We start from the raw sequence: 25,301 nt of genomic DNA, 5'->3' as shown, positions 1-25,301 counted from the left end.
CTCTCAAAGTTTTCATTGAGCTGCTGGCTGCCTCCCCTCACCAGCTATCTTCCTGACTGAGGTTAAATAAGGACAAGCCTTTAAAACTCTACTATCTTAAAACAAGTTACCTTATTTTTTGCTGATTTGGCATCTATTTCCATGGAAACAGGAGCAAGAACTAGAAGCCAGCAGCTGAAGTTGGCTACACCACTGCTCTTGGCTTGTTCTACTTCCATTTCCATGGAAACTGATGCAAAATCACTGCAAACTAGGCAAAGTTTGTTGTTTGTTTTTTTTTTAATTAACCCTTTCTTGATTTTTCCTGTTCCAGATTAAATTTTTGCCAGAAACACAGGCACAGAGTCACTGGAAATGCAAGGAGGAGCAGCACAGATGCCATCAGGAGCTGTGCAGGTGTTTGCATGGGAGCATATGTGTACACTTCACTTCCTAACATGAATCTTCAAAGTAAGCTCCAATTTACTGTGAGGATGCTAAAGAAAAAGAAGTGTGTGATGTAAGGGAGGGTAAAATGCATGATTGTCCCCCGTGGAGGTTAAAGGCAGAAGAAATAAATTGGCAATGGAGGGAAGCAGTTTGATGAAAAGAAAAGGCACTTCTTGCCTACGGCTTTCTATGTTTTCTAGAGTTTTCTAGATTATTTCTCCTCTGAAGACATGCATGGTTTTATTTTTGGCTAAAAAACCATTGTAACTCAGATTTTGGCATATCTTTTTATTTTCTCTTTCTTTTTAACTCCCCTTCTGATCTTGCAGTGTGCTAGAGCACATAGAGCTCATGCCACAGGCTTTCACAAGTGCTGGGTAACACATGAAATTTAATGTGGAGCCAGAATATTTCAGGCTGTACTACAGAGTTTGGGCAGGCTGGGGTTGACCATGGAGCATGAGAAATGCAGGTTTTCTTTAAGTTCATGGCTGAACCTCATCTGAGATTAACTCATGTTTAAGGAATTGATTTATTTACCCTGCTTTATTAGCAGCGATTTTGTGCCTATCCTAAAATATCTGGATCCAGACATGCAACGCCCAATGTAATAAAGCATTGAATCATCTGTGTGAGTCCTCCAAAAGCCCAAAAAATATAATTTATGGCCATGCTTTGCTGTTTCACACTTCTGGACCAATGCTTACATGTACAAAAAGTTTTACAGATAGTAAATCTGCTTAAGCCTGGGGGGCTTTTGAGGACTCTCCTGCAATTGATTGCTATTCCTTCTAAAATGCAAGGAGGAAGCCTGGGGGAGAAAATGGCTAAAGAGAATGGAGGTGGCCTAGGTCACACATCTAGTTAGCAAAATATTAAAACACTATATTTATAGGCAGAAGAGAATAGAAGCCAAGGTTTTAAGAGTGATGAAGAAAAAAAACCAAAGAAAATCAATACTTTTTGTGTCTTGATTAATTATTTCTTCCAATTAATACAATTGCCAGTTTTAAAGAACCTCTTCATATTTGCACTGGACACAGCAGAACCTGGTCTGTACCAGCTCTCGATGCCTGGATATCAAAAATTGTTTATGAATATGAAAAATTGCCACCTGCAAATGTCAGCTGCATTCTTACAAAAACATTCAAGACTATAGGGCACATACTCCCTTCCTTATGTGGGAAAAACAAAGGTCACTGCCTAAAGTGCATTTGTACTGTTAAAATTCATACTGAAAGTCCCAAGTCCTAACACTGGGTATTGGTCAAAAGCACTCCCAAGGTTACTCAAAGCACACTCCACATCTTTCTCCTTAACTGCTTCTCCTTCCATCCAGACAGCTGGATTGATACAGCTGATCAAAAGAGAGATTCCAGTCTGAGGGACAGAAAACAAATGGTGCCAAACAATGGTTATCTAGAAATAAAGTTATGGTTTGACAAATTTATGGCTTAGCAGTCTGCCACTGGATCAAATATCTGTCATGTTTTATTCTTTCAGGGCATATTTTTAAAAGATTTTTTTCATTTATCAAGTAACTAATTCAGGAGGAATTTTTCATACCTATATTTTAAAAGTGTTTCACTTTGGTCTTGGAAAGCAGGCTGGTTTTTTTAACAGCTCTGGTTCATTGGCCAACCTGTTCCAAAAGGTTCTCCCTGCCATGTCATTTTTATTTTAGAAGACCATGTTTTGTCCTGCTTCTGCCTCACAGAGGAAGATGACCAAAAATCTGAACGACACCAGAAAGTCTGCATTATGTTTGATCCTTTTAACTACTGGGATGCTGAACAAATAGCACACATCCAAGAAACATACTGTGGGTAGGTCTTTCCCCTCTGAAAAATTGTATGACGTGAAAATATTTCTGTTTTTCTATAGGAAGAGATTTTTATTTATTTATTTATTTAGCCTAGGAAATGATGCTTTGTTCCTTTGTTGCAGCAATCACAACAAAAAAAAAAAAAATCAGGAGGCAGGTGCTGGTGCTGCAGCTGCAGTCGTGTGGACTTGGACTGGACCTAAGGAGATGCTTGGTTGTACCAGTGGTCAAGGAGCCCATGCAAAGTCACCACCAAGGACAGCTGCTCCTTGAGGAGGAGCTTTGCTCCCTTCCCAAGCAGCTCATCCTGGCCTCTTTCCCTCATGCTTTGTGCAGGGAGTGACCAGCACACCCCGTTCTGGTGTGCAGCCAGAATATTCTTTTCACTGCCATTTTCCCTTAGGCTTGAGATTCCTGCATCTCATTTTCTGTCTGTGGATACTGATGCACCAAAATCCAGGATCCTCTTCCACAGTTTTTGCTGCTTGGCATGGTCTCCTGTAAATGCTGCAAACACCAGAGCAGCTGACAGCATCCAGTGGCCTTTTGTACTGATATTTTAGCCTCTCACAAACTAGAACTGGCCTTATGTGTTGACTGCAGCGCCTGAGGCTTTTCTTCTCACTGACTTTTTCTTCCAGCTGCCTACCAAGTGTGTAAAGACTTCCCAAAGAACAACAGGTTTCCTCTTCTGCAGCAGAAGAATGGAGTCAGGGAGAATCCAAAAATACTGCAGACACAGAACAATACCTATTTTTATATATAATTAATATACTTGATTATTATTGTCACTTCAGATTAATTACATCCAAGATTATCACACAACAGGAATTATTCCCTGGTGAGGGAAAAAAAAAAGCTCAAATTTGTATCCCACTTTTAGTATTTTGATTGATTCAAAATGTAGAAAAATCCATATACAAACAACATCAAATGTTCTCAAAGAGAACTGAAGTGCAAACATTCTCTGCCAGCTCAGCTGTGGTGTTTCACACCATCCACACCTCAGTAGCTCATTTTTCTGTCTGTATTTGTAGTCTGGGCAGTGGGGTTTGTTTGCTTGAGTTTTTTATCCTCCTCTTCCTTTCTCTTTCATCTTTCAGCAAAAGAAAAAAGGAAAGAAACAGGGCGGGGAGAACAAGACTCTGTAACAGTTGTCCATTAAAAATCCAACTGGAACAAAAATTTTCTGTTGCAGATCTCTTCAAAACAGATGTTTCTTTCATAATCATGCAATCGGGAGGAAAACAGAGAAAAAGGAAGTGATCGCATCCTCCCAAGTGCTGTGAGTTTTGTAGCATTCAGAGTCACATTTTTCGTTTTGAAAGAATTGAAAATGTGTCAAGCTGCTCTAGCTATAAATCCACACATCCAGCCCAGCCTGAAGTGGGGTTGAAGTGATAAGCAGTTTGATACCAAGTCTGTACTGATAATTTAATGATTATCTTGGATGTGATTAATGAAAAATGCTATTAATAATAATCATGGTTGCACCACACCCTGAGCTGCTTTCCACCCTGTCCTGCGAAGCCGCTCTGTGTGGCAGCCAAGGTCTTATCCGGGCCCTGCAGGCAGCATGACCCAGGCAGGGATTACTGAGAGCCTCAGGAAGAGCAGGAGCCTCTCCTCTTCCAGCAAAACTTTGATTTTTCCTGTCTATTGTTTCCTTTCTGTGCGTGGCAGTGAGATGCAGCCCTGCTTCAACCCTCCCAAAAAACCCATCCTTGCTGAGCAGGCTCTTTTGCAAACCTGGGCTGAAGAGGAAGATGAGATGATGTGACACCCAAAATCTGCTGGTTTAGGTTGGCCAAGCAGCAAAATCCCCATGAGCAAGTGCAGGTCAATAACAGCAAAGACCCTGGTGGTAATGTCAGCTGAGGAGCAGCAGCACTGCACCTTCTGCTCCTCTGCAGCTTCATCTGGGATGTTTTGAAACACTTATTGGTGATTATCCCAAACTATTTAATTAATTCTAACTAATTTAAAAGGTCTCCTACAGAGGTGTGGGATGAGCCATACATCTTTTGGGGGATGGGATGGAACAGTCCATTTCACCCCAGGACTCATCCGAAGGCAGGGGTGTCACCGGCTAGATGGGAGAACTGTTCTCATCCTAGCTGTATTATTTATGAACAAACATATTTATGTATCATGTGCAACAATCTCCTGCTCTGCAAAGTCATTTCCAGTGTCCCAGTGGAAATGACTGCACCAGTGAGATGGGGAGAGGGAGGCTGCAAGGCTCTGCTGACATGAAACCACCCCTGGCATTACCCAGGGAAGGTGGGCAGCAGACTGGGGTGAAAAGAGGCAGTGGAGAGCAGCAGCTGAATTGCATTAATGGATTGGGTGGAAACTGGGAGGCAGGTTAAGTAAAAGGTGTATTTCATCCCATGAATACTTGGGAAAAATCAGCTTGTGTTCTCCAGAGGGCAGGTCCTGTCCCACCTCGCTGAGCAGCTGGAGGTCCCAGCCATACCCTCCCAAACCTGCAGGGACTGGGTGGTTTTGGGACCCAGGAGCTCCACTGCCCACATGGTTATGACCAGAAGTGGGGCTGTATTTCCAGGTGTGTTTCCACACCCCTCATGACATGTGGGGAAAGGAGTGATCAGAGGCTAGATAAAAACTTTTACCTCTGTTGGTAGAAACCACTCCAAAAGCTTTTCTGCAACTGTTCTGACTTCAATAGGGCATACATTCATATTGATCCTTTTTAGAATTTTTTAGAAGTGGTAGCTTTTAGAACACTAACGAGGCTTTTCTGTTAGGGCCATGTTCTCTCTCACATGGTTAATGGTGCTGCATAGGAGTCTCTCTTGTACAAGTTTTTGGAAGGTCCCATCGGGTTGTTAGGGCCAGCCCTTGGTTCCAGCAGACACCACAGTGATCCATGTCCTGAAAATCCCACATTCTGGCACAAGGAGAAGATCTACAAGGCTTCTGCAGACCTGGCTGTTCTCCACCTGACCACAACAGCTCTGTACCATGTCACCAGAGGAAAGGAAAAAAATACAGGTTTGACATTACCTGCTGAACAACCTCAGTAAAAGAGAGGCTGCTTTGAGGAGTGCAGCCCCTCTCACAGCACTCACCAAGCTGTGGTTTCTCACCTGCCTCTCTGGCTAGTTCAGATATACATCTACTCATTTTTAAGCTTTGGTTTTTCAGTGCTGTGAACAGGAATGAGTGTTTCCTACACACATCATCTGTGCTCAGGGACTGCCCAGCCTGAGCAGAAATGTTTGAGGGAATTAGAGAGCTCAGACCCTGGGGGTAAATGGAGATGCTAGCAGCAAGCTTGAGGTGGCAATGATGGACCAGCTGCCATTCTTTGAATAAAAAGTTGCTTTTATAACACTTCAAGGCAATGCAGGTGTGATACTCTGTACAAAAGCACGCTTACACGTGCTGTTCCTAGGGAGACATAAACATTGCCTTACGTTTGCCTGAACTACACAGAAGTGCAAGAACAGCACAGACATCAAGGCATCATTAATAGCACAGAAAGCTCACTGCCCAAGTATTGGGGTTTGTGCCAGACCTTGGGGTTTGCATTGAAAAATGCTCAATTACCACCCCCAGAGGCTGAAACCCTCCCCTTTCCATGGGGTGGCAGAGGCTGGGGCACCAGGATGGGAGCCTGGGAGTGTCTGCTCTTAAAATTACATCAGAGGATAGAAGACAGAAGGAAGGCAACTGAATTAGTAAAGAAACTGAAGGATACGTGGTTTATATATTACGTAATGAAGATAAAGACAGATTGCTGGTGTGTAATTTTGGTACCATCCAGGGAAGAGCTGGGCAGGGAGCAATGTGGGCATGGCCAAATTTGCAGAGCTACTGGCAGGAAAGAGTGGGCAGGGCTGATTCCTGCAGAGGGGATAGGAACAATGTACCAGCAATAGAAAAGGGCAGGGAGAAATTTCTGGAAGTGGGAGACAGCTAATATTTGTCTAGCTTTGGTTCTGTCTCTTTCCACCATGTTTCAAAGAGCTTTACAATGGAGTGCTAGGCCAAAGGCAGTGATGGCTCAATGCAGAGCTGTGCTGAATGCACTTGCTGGTGTTTTAGCACTGCTTCACCACTTCTGCAGGGCTCATTATATCCTCCTTTCTTCTCAGCAGGGCTTGTTATCCTCCTCTGGCAGTGCTGTACTCTCTAGACAAACCCCAAACGTCACCATCTCTATTTTCTGCATAGGGATTCAGCAGGAGGTGAAGCAACCTCAACCTCCCATGAGGACATGGAGCCAAGGAGAGACCCTGGATCTCCCAAGTGCCACAACTGATGAGTTTCTGTGATTTAAATAGCTGCCTTGCACTGCTCAGATCACCCAGCAGCCTCTTCAGAGAGTGAGGGGTAATCACAGAGCCCAACACAGACTCCTGTGGCTCTCACATCCCTTAGTTCCATCAGGCTAAATGCCAGAGGGGATAATAAAGGATGGTTACAGTGCACCTTCTCTTCCATTACAAATGTGCTAGAAAATGGCTTGGCCACTTGGTGTGAGTAGTCCAGCTGGAGGGATAAGAAGTCTCCAAAGCCTCAGTCTGCTCCTCACTGCTCCCATGGTGAAATATGGCCCAGGAGAGTCTCCCATGACACTGGAAACACAACAGCTGGGGACAGAGAGGACCCAGGCCCAGTGCCACCACAGCAACATGTGCTGCCTTGCAGCCAGAGCACCACTTGCTCCTTCAAGGTGTGCTTTCCTGGCCCTGAGCAGCAGCCTGCCAGATCTCCTGGCATAGACCCCAGCACCCAGGCCAGGATGGGTGTGGATATTCTCAGTTCAGTCAGACAAAAAAAGAGAAAGATTTCTGCCAGGCTAAGCCTGGGAAAAAGTCTGAGAGGAATATAAACAATCTATTATATTGTTTTTCATTCATATTGTTTATAAATATGTTCTACCACACTGACCTAAGTGCAGTGTACCAATCAGGTGAAATGTTTTTACTTTAAGACCAATGCTGCTAATGCTCACAATGTTCTCTATAAAAGAGAGAGGTGCTTTTGAATAAAAATTCATTTGCCTTCTGGAATTGTACGAGATATTTTGCCTGTCCCTGGCTCAACAGTGTCAGATGGGTAGCCACCAGTTTCCATAGTTCCACCAGTTCCAAGTCTTTGTCCTAACAAGAACAGCTTTTGGTGTGATCACAGTAATCTGTAAGTCTATTTGAAACCTCTGACATTCTCCTGAGTTCACCCCCATCCCTTTTTCTAGTTTCTTTCCAGTGCCAGGACTATCAAGAAAAGACATTCCAAAGCACACAAGTCTTGCTGAAAAGCTCATTTTCCAAGAGGGGCATAGAGATCAGGCTGCTCTATCAGCTGGGAGTTTTGGGAAAACTGCAGGCTGTCCTGCTTTCTGTGGTGCAATCTCTGCTAAACAATGCTGTTTTCAAGAAACAGAACAGTGATGATTCCACCTGACAGCCTTTCCAGTGCTTTTATGAGTAGGGCCAAGGAAGCATCCAAGAAGTCATGTCATGCACCATCACAAATCTCCAAGAATAATGCAACACCAAATGTCTGCTTCTGGTAAAATGTGCATTTCTGCCATGCTACTACTCCTTCCAAAACTTTTTATTTTTACTAAGTGTCCCACATCTGCCCTTTTCTCCAGCGACAGGATATCCTTCATTTGTCTGCACCAAGAGCAGATGAGCACTTCTTCGTGTTGTTTTCCAAACTGGCTGATGGGAGGGTCAGCAGGGGCCAAAGCAGCTGCAACAAGGAAAGGAAAGATAACCATGGCAACCCAAGTTATCTGCATCCTCCATGTATTTCCTTCTCCCCACCCTACAGCATATCTTTCCCACCCAAACCTCAAGCCAATAGAGCCAGTGACCAGCTGGCAGGATGGGGACTGCAGCAGTGTCTCCTGCACCCAGAGTGTCTTGCTGTGTTTTGGGGCTCACCACTGCAGGCTGAAGTCATCAAAAGGAGACCGAAATCCTAGAGAGGGACAACTTGCAAAAAGCAGAGCTCTCCACTACTGTAGATGGGGCACTGGGTATGCTGCCTCTGCTCCAGAGCTGCAGATCCATTGATGCTGCTCCTGGTTTTGGCTCTGGGCTGTAACCCTTCCACAGCAGCAACATCTTCTCCATCTGTGCCCCACGTCAAACCCAGCTACAGCTTTGGCCGGACTTTCCTGGGACTTGATAAATGCAACGCCTGCATTGGGACATCCATATGCAAGAAGTTCTTTAAAGAGGAGATAAGGTCAGAAACTCAGCAGAGTAATTTTTAAAGCATTCTGTATAGTAATTTGAAAGTTGTTAGAATTTCCAAGTGTTTTCATGAACAACAGTGCATAGAGCAACTTAGCACCCAGTTGCCATTAAAACACTTAGTGTTTTAATTAATGCCTGTAAGCTGATGCTTTGTCTCTTTTTTAGTACTCTCAAGCTATGTCAGAGAAAGTTTAGGTTGGATATTAGGAAAAAAATTTTCACTGAAAGAATAATAAAATACTGGAATTGTCTTCCTAGGGAGGTGGTGGAATCACCATCTCTGGATGTGTTTAAAAAAAGACTGGACATGGCACTTGGTGCTATAGTCTAGTTGTGGTGTTAGGGCATAGGTTGGACTTGGTGATCTTAGAGGTCTCTTCCAACCTCATTATTCTGTGATTCTGTGATTCTGTGATTTAAAGCCACGCAAACATGATCAGACTTCAGCCCTGAATTATAACTTGAAAGCAGGAGTAAAAGGCATAAATTTCTGTCTAGAGAGTGGCTCTGAAAAAAATTCAAGGCAGTGATGGGGGAAGGCAAGAGGGAAGGAAGGAATCAGTTTATTTAGATTTACTGGAAGTATTTTATTATGAGAAACTGGCTAAAGGCAAAAGGGGGTTTAGCTTTGCACGCTCCCAACAGAGTATGTTAACTACAAACATACAAACATGCCATATAATTTTGTACCAGGTGCAACAACATGAATGTGCAGAATTTCATGTGCTTTTTAACTAAGATCAAAAGGGATCTAAACCTGCCTGAGGCATAAGGACTTCTGCACATGAGGTTACCCACACGCTTGAAAATAGCATGCAGCTAAATTACTGGTACATTTTGGGGAGATTTGTGTGAGAACTTGAAAGCAGAAATTGGATCTGCCTCGCTGTTGATGAGACACACACTGTCCAAGTGGTCATTGGACCAATCCAATCATTTTTGGGCTCAAAAGCAGAGCGTATCTGATGACAGCAGGGAAAATGTTGCCACTTGTATTTGAGGAAAAAGTTAAAGGCAGTGCTTGGCAGAGGGTTTATTTGGTCTGATATGATTTATAGAGCCATATGCACTTTCTTTTATAGATATAAAAGCCTGGGGGAGAAGAAATTATTATAGTAAAATTGTATTTTTAATGCTATAATGTAAGAAGTATAGTATTAGACAAATCACCATTTTTATCTTAAACTATCCTATAAAATGTAGCATAGTAAAACCATAATGGTTTGTCTGGGATGGACTTGTAATCCTTCCACTGCTGCTGGAAAAAGGCAGCTTGTGGCTCTGCTGAGCCAGAGCACTCCTTGGGGTCCCAGTCCTTGTCACTTTGCCCTTGGCTTTCCATGTCCTCAGTGCCAGGGCGAGCAGTGAGTGAGGTGCACAGGGCTCAGTGCTGGGTTTCTGCCAGCCCAGCCTGGATCCCTGTCCCAAAATGCAGCGTGGATTTGCAATCAGCCCAGCATGCTCAGCTGGCTGACGGGCTGGCATGGGTCTGCAGGGGCCAGGGGTGCATCCAGGGTAGTGTTTCCTCTGCATTTTATTCCCTGCAGCAGGATGCCACTGCAGCTGGCTCCTGCCCCCTGACCCAACCTGCTGCAGCCCCTTTACCGCTCACCTGTGCAGGGTTTTTAGGGACTTGCTCCAGGCACAAAGTGGCTCCCTTTTGGTTACTCCCACTTGGCCAGTGGGGAGGCTGGGGCCATGCAGGTTCCCTCAGCCCTGCCAAAAATAGCAGAAGTGCCTCTGGCTGTGGGGCTCCAGCTGCACAGTGCTGTGGGAGAGAGGTGCTATGTGAGCCAAGGCAGGAAAGCCCCGTGCTGCCTTTCCTCCAGGGGACAGTGGGAACGGGGTGCAGGCATGCAGAGGGTCCCACTGGGGTCCAGGAGTGCAGAGCCACAAACATGTGGGAGCACAAGACTTCTGCCTCGGGGGACACAGAGGGGCTCCCTGAGCCAGACACTTCTTTTTCTCTCCCACCAGCCTGCAGCTGGCTTCCCACACATACGTGATAACGTGGAGTTCTGCTGTGAGCTCCTCGGGAAGGGGAACTTAAAAATGTTCTCCTGAGCAACCACTCAGCTTCAGGCTTTCCTTTGCATGGGTAAAACTTTTTCTCCCACTTGATTTCTTGAAAAACTGGGATTATTTTTTGGCAAGTGGGAGCTGAAACTAGGCAAATTTCAGTGGTGCTTATGCTCTTTGATCCACCCTCGTACCTTTTCACGTGTTTGCAAAGGTGGATGGCACTTGGGCTTCTCTGTGTTAATTCACATTAGAACATGCTTCATTAATTCTCCATCATTTCTGGGAGCTCTGACATGCGTTCACAGGGAGAAGATGGGAGTTTTGTTCCCAGAACGGCTGGTGACTCATCTTGTGCTCTAATGTTCTATACTTCCCTTATTTTGTCCAACTTTATCCATCTGTAAATGAGGATACCAAGCCTGTCTACCAACTGTACTGAGAGCAGAGTGCAGCGAAAGTTTTTGTAAAATATTAGATTTTCAAAATACCGCAATACTGAGCTGACCAAAACTATTCAAAGTCTTGTGCCAGTGCTGGTCCTGAGCTTTGTCCAAAAATAATAGGAAAAAAAGACTGAAAAAGCTGGAATGCTTCAATTAGAAGGGGGTTTATAGGCTATTTCTTTTGTTTGTTTGTTTGTTTGAAGACTTAGCTTACTTTTTTTTTTAAATCTGAAATTTCAAATGCAAGCAAAATTATTTTGGCTGAAACAAAATCCTTCATTTTATTCAAGAAAAAAAATAAAAAGAAAAACTCGTTTGGTTTTCAGCATTTAGTTCTGAGTTGATCTAAAATCTGTAATCTGTGACTCACTTATTCACATACATCTCACTGAAGATCTTAGAGGATTTGCTGGCCCTTAGCTAAAAAGCTCTGTAAGAGAGGGAGTGGTTGCAGCACAACTTGATGATGAATCTTGAAAGTATCCAGCAAATGTGCCAGGCCAGCGCTGTGCTGCCCAGAAATGATGCCAAATACAGACTTGCTGCAGCCCATGCCGGGTTCCCAGGCCAGAGTGGCTCTTCCCGCAGAGATCCGCAGAGGGAATCACTCCTTCCACCCTCAAATTAATGCTCAGCCCTGGATTTCACACATCCATGTGCTGCTTGCATGCAGGAGGTGGCACTTTCCTGCTCTCTGCCTGATACGAGCTCCCCTGAACACATGAGCTTGAGTCAAGTCACAAGGCATATTTGTGCTTAACTTAAAAAAAAAAGAAAGAAAGAGGAAGCCAGTCCAGAGCCATCTCTTCCCAGTACGTGCCTGGCACGCTGTGCCCACTTTGCAGATTAGGCACTGGGAGAGGTCCTGATGCACAACAATCACAGTGAGGCACAGCAATTACTCTCTTTTCTTTAATCCTAGCTCAAAACCAGACCAAAAAAACCCAAAACAAAATACCAACAAACCCACCGAAACAAAAAACCCAAACCCAAACCAAGTGTTTATTATCATGTCAGGTGTTTTAACTGTAGGGAATCTTCAATTTCATATCAGGCAAAATGCCCAAACAACTGAAATGCTGGAATCCACCAACCTGTTCACACAAGGCTCCCCCACTTCTAGTCAGCCTCCATGGTGAATTTCTGGAAGGAGGCAGGAGTTGAAAGCCAAAGCATGGGAAGCACCAGGGTTTCACCCATCCTGGGTACCCGTGCCTGCCCCAGAGCTCAGCAGCAAAGGGCTTGTGGTGGGGAAAGGGAGTGGGGTGCTGCCTTCAGGAGGGATCATCTGATCAGTCTCTGATTGCAGATGGTGGCTCGTGTCACTGAGTCAGTTATTTGCCTGAAATCATAGAAAAATAATCCTCCCAAATTTCTCTGTGCCAATTTCCCAAATGGAATTTGGAAGGAAAGACCAGCTTCAGCTTTCAGATTTGTTAAAGTCTTGTAAGCTGTCTGAAACTCCTGCTGGGCTAATCCCTCTGGGAACCTCTTGCTCTCCTGTTTCACTTCTGAGCCACCGGCTTTAATTTAGGGTGAGATTAAATTAGGACGTGCTTTCCTATGCACTTGGACAAGGAGCTCAGGGCAGGAGGGTTCAGAGGCAGCGAGGGTAGGATGTTGGCCAAACCAAAGGTCAGAGTTGGGCAGTTTTCCAAGAGCAGGTTACAGACACCCTCCCAGAACAGGCACCGCGCTCCTCAGCTCCGGCGGGTGCGACACGCGTGTGGGCAGGGCTGAGGGGGCTGCTGAAACAAAAAAAAATTACCTAATTACCCAGCCCATATGCTCCCCTCCTGTGCCTGTGGAGGGGGAGCAAATTAGTGCAAGATCTCCATGGCTACAGAGATGCTGCATGCCCAGGGCACACACACTGTGTCCCCCCATCACACCCCAAACTCTGCTGCTGTCAGGGAGGTCACTCATCCCAGCTGCTGAAATACAGTCAGGGGTGTTGGGGGAGACATGTAGACCCCTGCACTGACAAAAGCCACCATCCCAAAACAATAGGTTATTTTGATATTCCCAAATACATTTGTTGTCAGGAGGTTTTCATATCAGGAGGAGCCTTTAAAGTGTCAAGTACTCCTTTTTTGGGACCCTTTCCCTGTAAGTAGGAAAATTTAAAAACACCAGGAATTCTTCATGAACCAAAACCCTGCAACCCTCTCCTTTTTCTCCTTCCCTCTACCCAAAAGACCCCATTTGGGTGTTTCACCCTTCGCTCCATGGCAGCATTTATGACAAGGGATCCTTTAAAGTGTCAAGTCCTCCCTTTTTGGGACCCTTTCTCTGTAAGTAGGAAAATTTAAAACCACCAAGAATTCTTCATGAACCAAAACCCTGCAACCCTCTCCCTTTCCTCCCTTCCTCTACCCAAAAGACCCCATTTGGGTGTTTCGCCCTTCGCTCCATGGCAGCATTCATGACAAGGGATGGTACTAGTGGGAAGCAAAGAAGGACTTTTTTACCAAAACACATTTCTTTAGCTGATGGTTTCAGGCTGCTCACCCTGGGGCCACCCAGCCAGGGTGTCTCAGCCTTTGCCAGGCGATGGCAGGGAGCCCCAGGGGCCGGCCTGGAGAAGCTCAGCGGGGCGGGCGCTGTGTCCGTGTGGCTTTTAACCCGCTCTCCGTGGGGCTCTCGTTTTGGTTTGGCAGGTTTGACACCTGGCTTTCTTCTCATTTAAAGCTGCCCCCCAGCTCCCTGCTCAGCTACTCGGGCAACTACACGGACGATGCCAAGAGCTGGCGGCTGGTGGACATCACCCGGCTGACCTCCAAGTACCAGCACGACCGGGCGGACAAGCGCATCTGCACCTCCCTGCTCAAGAGCAAGAGCTGCAGCCTGGAGCGCGCCCTGCGCCGCACCCAGCGCTTCCAGAAGTGGCTGCGGGCCAAGCGCCTCACGCCCGACCTGGTCCAGGTCTGTGTCCCGGGGCTCCAGCACGGGCAGAGCACGGGGCAGAGCAAGGCCCGTGGGGTTTGGGGGTGTGAGGACGGTCTCGTGGGCGTGTGGTTGTAAGGTGCTGGCTGGAGGGTGAGATTGGGCGGTGCCTGGTTGGTGGAGATGGGGCAGCCTGGTGTGCCGCCAGCCAAGCCCACCGGCCAAAGCAGGGAGGCAAAATGATGCCCTGATGGGAAGAAGAGTGCCACAGTTGAAGGCCAAGCTTTGCCAGCCACAGAATAACTAAATAACTCACAGAAGCAGGCTAGATGTAAAAGGAAAGGAAAAAAAACCAAAAAATCCAGCTTTTTTTTCTGACTCTAGTATATATACAATAGTAAAAGTGACAGTGGATTGGAGGGTGAAACTGCCACCTCTCCAACCACTGGTCAAACCAACAGTCCATCAGTTCTTTCCACCCACAATGATGAATGCAAAACAATCATTATTTACATGACCACACGTGAGAAAACTCAGTTGAAATATCTGAATATCAGAAGGCATAGGAACTTTTCGAAGAACTTTAAAACTCTCAAAAGAACAGGGTGACAGGTAATACCATGGCACAGACTGTATAGGGCTGGGATGGGCTCAGCCCCACTGAGGAGAGCACCAGCCCCTGGCTCCTTGTGCAGATTGAAGCTGAAGTTCTGTGGAAAGCCACAGCATCAGGTGGCTTCAGGCACAGGGATAACAACAGGCTGTGCACACAAAGGTGGTAACAGCTCCAGAGATTGCTGCCATTTTTTTTCTAGTTTTCCATCATGTCTTAGCATTGTGGGGTTTTGGGGCTTTTTCCATCATAAATTTGTACCCACAAGGGCAGCCAGTGCCTTGAAAGCAATTTTGCATTGGGCCAGGGGCCAAGTCAGTGTGGGTCTCTCTTGCTTGTGGCTGGCAGGACAAGGGGCATGGGCTGTCAGAGCCAAAGCCTCGATTACTCATTGTCCTGCCATCCATAGCAAATGATCTCAGGCACAAAGAAGCACACTGCCCTTTCTCCCACAGTCCTGGGGTGCCACAGGTGAAGCCAGGACAGGAACATGGTGAGTGTGCATCACCACCACCACGTAGATGGGCAGCTACAGCACAGGGCATCCCCCTCACCCTACCCAAACAACAGCAAAACATCACTATAACCCCTGGAAAGGGCAGGGGCCAGGGTGGGGGTTGGATAGACACTGAACAAGACCTGAGAGACTAAGGATTATTCCAGTACTTCTTCCCATTCCAAGAGAGAAATGACTGTGAAAAAGTGACTTAATTTATATTTCTATATAGGCAGCTGCTCACTATATCCACTCAGCTCTGGTGAGTGCTAAAGCTATGCTGCTTTGGTTCTTCCTCTACTCTTAGCCTGTGGAGCAGCACACCTTAGGAGAGAGAGGGAGGGATACACTGGGCTTGTGCCTGGAGTGCCCCAAAATGGACTCACCCAAATCACTGCCAGTCCAGCACAGCAGGTCACCCTGAGCTCACTACCCTCCTGGGCAGCACATGCCTGATGGGGAAAAGATTTTTGGAGCAAAGCTACCCTGTACTTTGTTTAGCAACCTCGGGAGAGGCACTGCAGGGAGGGGATGGTGCATCACTTCACTCAGAGCATCCCTCACCTGAGCTTGCGGGCAGGGACAACTCCTTAGGCTGGCAGGTGCCCAGGCAGCTGCTGGCCACCACTGGTGCTCCAGGCAGCACTGCAGGGCCTGCAGGAGGGCAGGTTGGGCTGCCAGGTCCTTGCTGTGCTGTCCCTCCACTCCCCAGCAGTGCTGAGAGAAAGAGAAGGAATAGAGAGTTTATAACTTCAACTTGCTGAGCTGGGCGAAAAAGTAACTGGAGAAATGTGGCTCTGTGGTATCTCAGACCTGCTGCAAAGCTAAACCATCAGCTGAGCCCAAATCCTTCTCCTTAAAAGGCTCCTCGTGTGCTACAGTTTTCCCTACCCCGTCCTCTCGGAGTCTGAAATGCCAGCTGAGCTGGCAGGGTTGCACACACAGGCACACACACATATATGGATGCACATGTGCACACACAGCACCACGCTGGGCCACCCTGCCCTTGCACCTATCCAGTTTCTCCAGGAATTTCCCTGGGCAGCAGCAGTGGGGAGCTGAGCTGATGCCAGCCCCAGGGTGCCTCTGAAGGGAGCTCAGGGCCAGCCTGGGGAGACGTGCCCAGTGACAAACTCCCTGGGACATTTCATCAGCCCCTGCAGCTTTGTAGTTGGAAAGGGCATGGGAGGCTGCAGGGAGGCCCAGACCTTTGCACATCAGCCTCAGGATTGCTCTGCTCATGTTTTCATGGTCCTTTGGTTCTGTAAATCAATCAGAGAAACAAAAATTGGAATTTAAATCCATTCTAACAGCATATACATTTGAATACACAGAGAAATATAGTGATCCAGAGACCCTGGAACCTACTTCCTCATCACCAAATTTCAGCAGCAATCACTTTTTAAGATCAGGCATGTGCTCTGCAAAATGGCTTCTGCTCTCACAGTGCTGTGAACTGAAAAACAGCCAGTGGCAACAACATTTCAGTCACACATACATGTGTGTGTGAGTCTGTGTGTGAGAACCCATCCCACCCTGCTGTGTGGGCCACCACAGGTTACAGTCTGGCCTCCCCAGCCCATCCAGCCCCACAGGGATGGGGATCCCCCTCCTCCCTGGCCATCCCACCTGCCCTCCTCCCTCTGGAAAGCAGCACCTCTGCCTGCCCCCAGCCCAGCACCGCTGCCCCTCTGCAGTGTTTGCTGTGCAGACGTGTGTTGGCAACCCAGCAGGAGCCACTGGAGAGGGGTTTTTGGGTCTACCATGTGTCTCTGCAAATATTTACCTAAAGAACTGCTCTTATGGCTCTGTTCTGCTCTCCCTCTTTTCAGAGGTGTTAACAGAACACCTCTCTCAAGGCTAACATGATGCCCAGCCTGTTTCACAGAGCTGCAGTCTCACACAGCAGTGCTTGCTCTCCCTTCCCTGCAGTTTATCCTGTATAGCAGCACTGGGGACAGCTAATGGGCCCAGGTAATTTTGTCTGATAGACAAAGCATTACAACAAACCACAACGTGCTTGAATCAAAATGACAGACCATGAAGTGATGTTTTTCCACTTTACGCTGCCTGCCCTGCCTGATCCAGCCATCAGCTGAGCTGCCTGCCACAGCGATTATTTCACCAGCCACAATGAAAATCTTTATTGGATGCAGCAAAGTCTTCAGTCTTAAAATCCAGCCTGCCTCAGAGATGAGCAGGATTTAGCTGGGGCTCAGCCTGCTCTGCAGCCCCAGACACCCACTGCTTCGCCCAGGAGCTCGTCACCTCCAACCACTCTGGGTGCTTTCCTGCTGGAGGGGCTACAAAGCAGGTTGGTTTCAGCACAGATCACCCACAGGGAAAATTTACAGCCCTGCCTACAAAGCACAGACTGGAAAATGATGAAGGTAGACAGAGGAAAGCAGCACCAATGTGAAAATCCAGCATTTACAGACCCTCTCTCTAGGTCGGACTGTTTGAGACTACTGACCAGCAAACTATTGACCAGCAACTACTGACCAGAAATTACTGACCAGCAACTGCTGACCAGAAATTACTGACCAGCAACTATTGATCAGCAACCACTGACCAGCAGCTGCTGACCAGCAGCTCATCCTGCCCCCAGCAGATGCACCAGCACCCTGGTTATGTGGCCTCTGAGTCTAGTCCACATCTCTTCTTGCTGCACAGGGGCAGCAGCTCACTCACATGTCCAGTTGTCCATCCTAGGGAAGGATGGGCACTCTGGGGCTCCCAGAGCCACCTCCTAGACCTGCCAGCTCTTTGACCCAGTACCTGATTATCAGAGACTTCCTGCTGGCGGTGGGGATGAGTTTCTCAGGGCATTCTTACCTTCTTTCTTTTGGGAATTAAGGAGACCCTTGGATTCACATCGCCAGGAGCTGTAGGTGCTGTGACACCTACATCCAAGTGTTTCCTCCTGGAACCCATCCTAAACCTGGTAGTTTGGTGAAGTTGGACCCCTGCAGTGGCTCATGGGCAGGAGGCAGCTGTGCTCCTGGTCTGGGCCATCCCTCCTTGGGCTGACTGAAAAAAAAACAGAGCAAGAAGTTGTCTTCCACGAGTTGTCTTACATCCAAGTAAATTCTGGGCGTGTCTGTGCTACATATGCATAAAGTGGAGATTAAAATGCATCCTGTAGTGTGTAATAGGGTTTAAAAACAGCTGAGTGGAGGTAGGCTTTGCAGGAACTATTCACTATCAGGTATAGAAATGTGGGTATTTAATCGAAGTAAATAAGAAGATTTCCACATCAATCACAAACAACACATCAGGCTGTCTGTCAGGTGTTATTCTCTAGGTTGATAAGTCACTGCAAAGGACTTAAGATATTCTCAGGTAAATTTGTATCCCCAGTGTTTAAAATATGTGTTCTTCACATTTGTCTTCCGTTGACAGTTTTTGTCTGACAGTTTTACAACTCCAGCTCCTTTTCTGCTGTAGAGATGCTTCCATCAGCCTGCAGGAAGGTGAGAGCCCTCTCCACTGAAACAATCAAGCGAGGTGCTGAGCTTTATGCTGTTGACTGTCTCTGCTGAAATCAAAAGGCCCCATTGCCCAGTTTTTGTGGGTCAGGGCTTCATTAAACTGTAGGAAGGTGTCAGCACCCAGCCCTGCTCCTCTGCTCCCGCTTGTCCATGGATGTGCCAGTTCCTCAGGACACCAGCAGCCAGGAGCAGCACGGGCAGCACGTGCCCACATTTATGTTAGGAGGGTGAGCTCTGACCTCAGAAAAACCCTAATTACACCATCCATGCCTTCTCTGCTGCTATGATTTATGTCCCCACTGTGCACTCTTCAGGGTCTCAGCTTTTGCATTGCAGACTCCTCGAAGCAGCAAGGCTTTCTAACTTTGTCTGCAAATATTTGCATACGCACGGAGCTGCAAGAGACTTTCTCCACCATTTATCTCTTTACACAGCTCTGTTCTGCTCATTTTTTATCGCTTCTCCTCCAAAGTAAAAGTGACAGAGTCAGCCACAACGTTCTTGCAAGTGCTGCAAGACAGAAATCCATAACCATCTCTCCCCCTGCACCTCTTCTATGGTTTTAGACAATTAATTGAGAAAATATTTTCCTGATAAGGGTGCACCAGAGAAGAGGAGTGTATGAAGACTAGCAACAGGAACTGAGTAGAATTATTTTTGACAAATGTTTTATTCTTTTTGGGAGGAAAGGTTTTTTGGTTTTTGTGAAACAACGCTTCAGTTGCGATTGAATTTCTCAGGTAGTTTTGACCAACTATTGGCATTTTGGACCTGTTTTGTGCAATTGATGGCCAAGGAAGGAGTGGTTGGAATCTCACCGAGGCCAACAGGGATGCAGAGGAAGAGACATGGGACATCTAGTTCCCCCTTTCCTCCTCCAGCTGGGAAAGTGTCCTACTCGTCCTTTCCATGTTCCTTTATTTCTTTGTCTCGGCTGGGTGGTTCAGTGTTTTATGCCAAATGAACAGCTCGCACAGGAGGGGCTGGGAAGGACCTACCTCAGAGTTCCCACATGACCTGGGGAGATGCTGCGTCACATCTTTGCTCTCAGCATGAAGGATGGCAGGGAGCAACGTGAGCTCCACCTCCTTTTCCTCTGAAACACATCTCTCAGCCTTCAAATTATAAAGAGAACTCAAAAGAGCAAATTTGGCTACAGGGATAATTTTTAATAAAGAGACTTAAAAAACCTGATTCCCTTCTCCAGCAGACACATGTCAGGACAGTGCTTCTGTGCCACTGTGGGCAGCTTTCCATATATAAACTCTCCTTGGCTATTAAGGAAGACTAACTAAAAAATTTTTAAAAAGCCATTTTTTACTATGAAGGTATAATTTCTATGCCATTTATCTCAGCCATAGTTTGCTCATGCACTTTTACAAGCCAAACCTCTAAATCTGAAGGGTGAAATACAGCAATAATTGACTCCATTAGCCCAACGGTTCTCTATTTGTTGCTGGTATTTACAAAAAATAAACACAGGCTATTTGGTTTTGATAGTTAATGCATGAGTTTATCAGAGAGAGAACATATCCTGTGCTTATACTCACACACAATGTTTATTTACATTTTTAAAGCATGTTTACTGACCTTAGCAAATAGCATTTCCAAGAAAGCTGCTCTCAGGTTAAGCAAATAACAAAGTGATCAGAAGATTATTTAAGGAGGGAAGTGAGTCACTGTCGTAACAACTGGAGGGCCTCCACCAGGAATGCCAGGGCTGGAAACCCAGGCAGAAGGAAGAGTCCCATGGTGTGGAGAGATGTGGTGCAGCTGGGGGAATATGAGGTTTGCAGTGCCCAGGAATGGGGGCTGTTGTTGACACCTGAGTTGGGAAGTGGCATTTTGGATGGCACAGGTCCTCTCCTAGGAAGGGTGAGATGCCCTGTGTGCCCACATCCTCCGGAGCTGTGCCGCAGCGGGCAGAGGCGCAGCGGGCAGAGCACAGAGGTGTGTGTGTGTGTACCCCAGCGAGACCCAAGCTCATTGCAATGTCTCAGGCTGGAATCAGACCGTCCCCGCCGGGTTTTCCCCTCTCACAGGGCCTGTCCAGCCCCATGCTGCGCTGCCCATCCCAGCGCCTCCTGGACAGGATCGTGCGGCGCTATGCGGAGGTGCCGGACGCCGGCAGCATCTACATGGATCACCTCACGGACCGGGACAAGCTGCGCCTGCTGTACACCCTGGCAGTGAACTCACACCCCATCCTCTTGCAGGTACGTGCCAGCCTGAAACAGCAGCCCTCACAAGCAAACCCTCGTGTGAGATGTGTGCCAGCCTCAGGGGCACAGGAGTCCCAGCCCTGGCCTTTGTGTTTCGTCTGTGGGGCTGGGTGGCTGAAGCCAGGCAGGCTCATGAGGTGCTCCCTGCATAGGTCTGTGAGGCTGGGGACAGATAGGGAAGCCCAGGTGTGTTATTGCACTAGAGCACTGTGAAATCCAGGGTTTTACACATCCCCAGCACTTCAAAGTGTTAGGTTTGCACTGCTAATGCATTACATTTAATCACAGCCTGTTTCTGGGAGAGAAAATCATGATTTCCCATGCTCCACGTGCCAATGCTGTGTTTTCTGTTCTCCTGCTGCTGGTGACTGGCTCTGGGTTTGAAGGCGGTGAACTGGGAGGCTTCACACCCTTCCCCTGGACCCCTCCTGACCTGCCTGGCTCCTCTCTTTCCTTATGTTTCCAAGGGAGAGTCCTCACCTTTCCCCATCCCACCTTTAGTCCTCACTGCTGGGTCTTGAAAACCTTCATGATTCCATGAAGAAAAGATGGCAGTGGCAGCATCATCCAACCCTGGCCCCAGGCCACTGCTGCACTCAGCAGCTCGCAGGGCTCTGCGTGGTCCCAGGGAGGGGGAATGGTGCTCGTGCTCTGGGATGCTCCTGGGGGTCATTCAGCCACCCCAGTTATGGGTCACTGGGACATGAAGCTGTGGTCTTTAGCACTCTGAAGACATGGGAACACAACTTGAAGAGATGAGAAAAATATGCCAAAGAGAAAAAACTAGATTTTTACACAGTTGCCTTCACAGCAGAAGGGAGAAGTAACCTTAAACATGAAGCTGGATGAGTTCATAATGGCTTGGCAGGGTCTGAGGTGCTGGGGACACAGATGAGTTTTAATGCAAATGACAGAAAGCTTTGTGCTGGCATAGCTCAGCAGTCACACGGTTTGGTTTCCACCTGGGACATCCGTGTTTCTGGCACGAGCTGCAGGGATGCAGGGAGCCCAGCCCAGGTGTCTCCACCAGAGCAAACACCCACCACATTGTAAGAGACTGCAAAGTCTCTTACAAATGAGCCTGGCAGTTCTCACCAATTAGCAAAAACTGCTTTAGCCTTACCTCAACTCCAAGCTGTGACTTCATCTGTTCAGTGCTCATGAGGGACCCATCAAAGACACCTAAAATTAGCTGTTCTGGGGCTAAAATTTTCATGAATCTGAAAACTATTATTATCTTGGACTTTCCAGTTAGTCTCTCTTACAGAATAAGTCTCGAAATACCAGATTCTCCCTCCATTACAAAAAAAGAACCATAAGAAAAAGAAAAAGGCATCCTAACTCCTCCAGGATGGGGTAGCAAGTACCTCTCCCAGCTGCTAGGGCTGGATGGGGCGAGGAAGGATTGCAGGCTGGCTTGGAAACCAAACCACAACCCTGCTGCTTGGAGCCAGAAAGGGCACTCTGAGAGGGAGGCAGGTCTATGGGCAGAGGGCAGGGGCAATCCCCCCATTCCTGCTCTTCCTCACAGATCTTCCCCAGCGTGGAGGGCTGGCCCTTCCCGCGGTACCTGGGCTCCTGTGGGCGCCTGGTGGTCAGCGCCAGCACCCGGCCCCTGCGCGACTTCTTTGGGGCGGCCCCCGAGGTGGCCGCAGACCTGGCCCTGCAGCTCCTGGCCGTGCTGCGCTCCATGGCCAGCAACGACCTCAACTACTTCTTCTACTTCACCCGCGTGGACGCTGGCACCTTCGGCGTGTTCAGCAACGGGCATCTGTTCATCCGGGATGCCAGCACGCTGGGCATCATCGACAAGGAGGAAGGTACTCAGCGGGCTCCGTGGCTACGCATCTGTCACGGGAGGGCTCGGGAGGCAGGGCAGACAAATCCTTCCCCTTCTGCCCTTAGCTCCACTGCAGCCTTTTTTGGGGTTTTTTGTTGGTTTGTTTCGGGGTGTTTTTTTTTTTTTTTTTGTGTTTTTTTTTGTTTTTTTCAATTAACCAAACACCACTTACTAAATTAAATTATGAGACATTCACAGAGAGACTCCCCATCAGCAGCTCCTGCCATCCTGGCTCGGAGTCGGGAAGGCGACGGGTGTTCTGTTTGTGCAGTCGGTGGTTTGGTGATCCCTCTGTAGCTGGCAGCTTTCAGTGTGCACCGTGTGCTGAATGCTCCCATTTGAAGCCTTTCTTTTCAAACTTCTGCCATGCAAATATCAATATCTGCAAGCAGAAACTTTGTAATTTCATTTGTTCTAAGTAGTGGGTCAAATTGGACCCTTTTTATGCACATTTATCACATTGACTAATAATGGTTATTATTATTTATAACAATAATAACAAAATCTTCCTTTTTGTCACTTTTACATAAAATCAAGGGTTAGTATTCAATTTTCACAGGTTACATTGGTCTACTCCTGCAAGTAGAGCTAGTCAAAGACTATTCATCCATTAATTTAAGTTTCATTTTGAATATTCAGATTTTCAAAAGGTTTTTCCTCAGCTCCCACATTCAGCTGAGTATTCAGAATATTCAGAAGCAGCTGTCAGAAATTTTTCCACTGGATTTCCTTTTCTTATCCCAAAAGCTATGACTGTTAACTCGACTTCAGCTAGATGAGCTGTTGTTGCAAGGCAATGATTTTGGTTAACATGGAAAAAATTACAGGTCTGGCTATTTGTGGTAGTTTTTTGTAGGAGCTCCACATTTTAGATTTGTACTCCAATTCTCATTTTTTCTGCATCAGCTTGACTCGACAGACTCATCTCCAGTTCCTCTGACAGGCAGTTCTGAAGAGCTCTGCCATTCAGAAAAATATACATATTTCAAAAGCAAGAAAATTGGCACATACACAGCTTCAGCACTGAGTAATTTGTAGTGAAAGGTGGTCACATCCTTTAGACAGTAACAAACCCCATGTTAGCACAGAGGCATAGCTATCTCTGGCTGTCCAGGAGCTCACTATTATGTTTCTAACAAGCGGTTTAATTGTCCCCAACAGGGAGCCAGCTGATCGATGGCCAACAGGAGTATAAAGATATCTTCAGCTGCCTGACTGTGGACTGCCAGTCTGCGTTTGCGTCCTGTGACTCCATCAGGGAGACGCACAGCCTGGTCATGGTGTGTCAGGACCTTCTGCCGAAGCTGCTGACGGGGAAGTTCAGGCCCCCGGTGCAGGAGAGGATCGACGCCTTCCTGCAGCGCTGCGCCCGCGGCCTCGGCGACGACCGCGGTGCCAGCGAGGCCATGGTGGAGCTGGCAGAGATCCTGAAACCTCTGCGGTCCTGCGACTCCCGCTTCGCCTACCGCTACCCTGACTGCAGATACAGTGACAAATTCTGACACAGGAGCTGTCCCTGCCAAGGACTGGGGCAGTGGCAGCCTCCTCCCAGCGCGGGAAGCGAGAAGGAGCCAGGGGAGCTGGAAAGAGCTGCCCCAAATCCAGGGCGTTCTCAGTGTAAGAGGGAGCAGAGTGCATGTGGGATTCATTATTCATCTCCCAGAGATGCATTCGTTACATGGGATATAGACATGGTGTATGGTTTGTGGATTATTAACATTGTCATGACTGACAAGGGGCCACAGGGTTAATAAATCTCATTCACGTGTTTTGGCCTTGGAAGAGTTTCCCATGCCATTTGTTGAAAAGCAAGGCAGGATGCTCACAACCAGCTAGATAGAGGATCTTTATTGCCAGGAAACTCCTTCTGATGGAGATGATCTATAAATAATATGGGATGGATGGATGGATGGATGGATGGATGGATGGATGCATTTAAGGGTTTCCCTGTGGTTATTATTAATATGCTAAGAATCATAGCACACAGGATGTGAAATTTCACATAGGATGTGAAATTAACTTATAAATGGCAATGGAATGACCAGATCCATTCTGTACCATCACAGCTCACTTATATTTTATAAAATACTTTAATTTTATTGCTTTGATGGCACACAGAACAGAAAGACACAATCAAAAGCATTAAAAAGCTGAAAGGTTCCATGTCTTTTGAGACTTAATTTCTCTAATCCCCAAATATAATTGCTTCTAGTCTTTCCCAAGTCAATGGACAGTAGTCGGAGACTAATATAGGGCTTTGGTTTAAGATGAGAAAAAATTCCAGCTCTGGGATGGGATTGTTCAGCAGATATTTTCACATTATTCTCTCTAAAGTGCAGGAACCATTTGCACAAAACCATTCAAATGGGAAAAGTACCTAAAGAGGAGAAGGAACACAGGCAGAGGATGAAACATTAATTTACACTGAGTCTGACATGACTTGCCAAACACTGAATACTCCAGTGTAGGTGTTGGGACACCCACCAAGAGCTGGGGAGATCTAAGCTCTGACCAGCAAGAACTGCAGCCATCCTCATCCATTTGCCTTCCAGAGGAGGAATTGGCAAGCCAGTCCCCAAAGGAGTGAGTCAAGCACTTAAAATTTGGGGTGGTTCTGAAAACATTTTGCAGCAGTTGTCAAACCAGGGCTAGATCCAGGTGCCTCATTTTGCACGAGATGGTTGCAAAAGTGGCAAACCACAACTTTTCTCACCCAGAATCTGTCAGTACCTCTCATATGAGGTCCCTGTGAGGTGTCAAAAGCCAACACCAAACATTCCTGAATGTGT

General features: G+C 47.1%; 2 protein-coding genes across 3 annotated transcripts in view; both read left to right on the top strand.

Annotated features, from left to right (window-relative positions):
* The window catches only part of LOC116184563 (uncharacterized), a 31,850-nt gene extending 23,879 nt beyond the window's left edge, over positions 1-7,971 (top strand). For both annotated transcript variants that reach the window (XM_085586261.1, XM_085586257.1), the window contains exons 3-5: positions 314-450; positions 2,114-2,255; positions 3,453-7,971. In XM_085586261.1, coding sequence (XP_085442387.1) covers positions 314-450; positions 2,114-2,255; positions 3,453-3,543 — 370 coding nt within the window. In that variant the 3' untranslated portion in view covers positions 3,544-7,971. The remainder of the gene's footprint in view (positions 1-313; positions 451-2,113; positions 2,256-3,452) is intronic.
* Positions 7,972-8,099: 128 nt separating this feature from the next.
* DIPK2B (divergent protein kinase domain 2B) lies at positions 8,100-24,671 on the top strand. Its single transcript, XM_031507305.3, has 5 exons — positions 8,100-8,488; positions 13,625-13,889; positions 20,493-20,666; positions 22,204-22,492; positions 23,674-24,671. The coding sequence occupies exons 1-5, from the start codon at positions 8,265-8,267 to the stop codon at positions 24,012-24,014; spliced, it is 1,293 nt and encodes a 430-aa protein (XP_031363165.3). The 5' UTR covers positions 8,100-8,264; the 3' UTR covers positions 24,015-24,671.
* The last annotated feature ends 630 nt before the right edge of the window (positions 24,672-25,301 follow it).

The sequence above is a fragment of the Lonchura striata genome, chromosome 1, assembly GCF_050655825.1.
Source record: "Lonchura striata isolate lonStrDom1 chromosome 1, ASM5065582v1, whole genome shotgun sequence".
NCBI lineage: Eukaryota > Metazoa > Chordata > Aves > Passeriformes > Estrildidae > Lonchura > Lonchura striata.
This window is presented reverse-complemented; position numbering and strand designations above follow the sequence as displayed.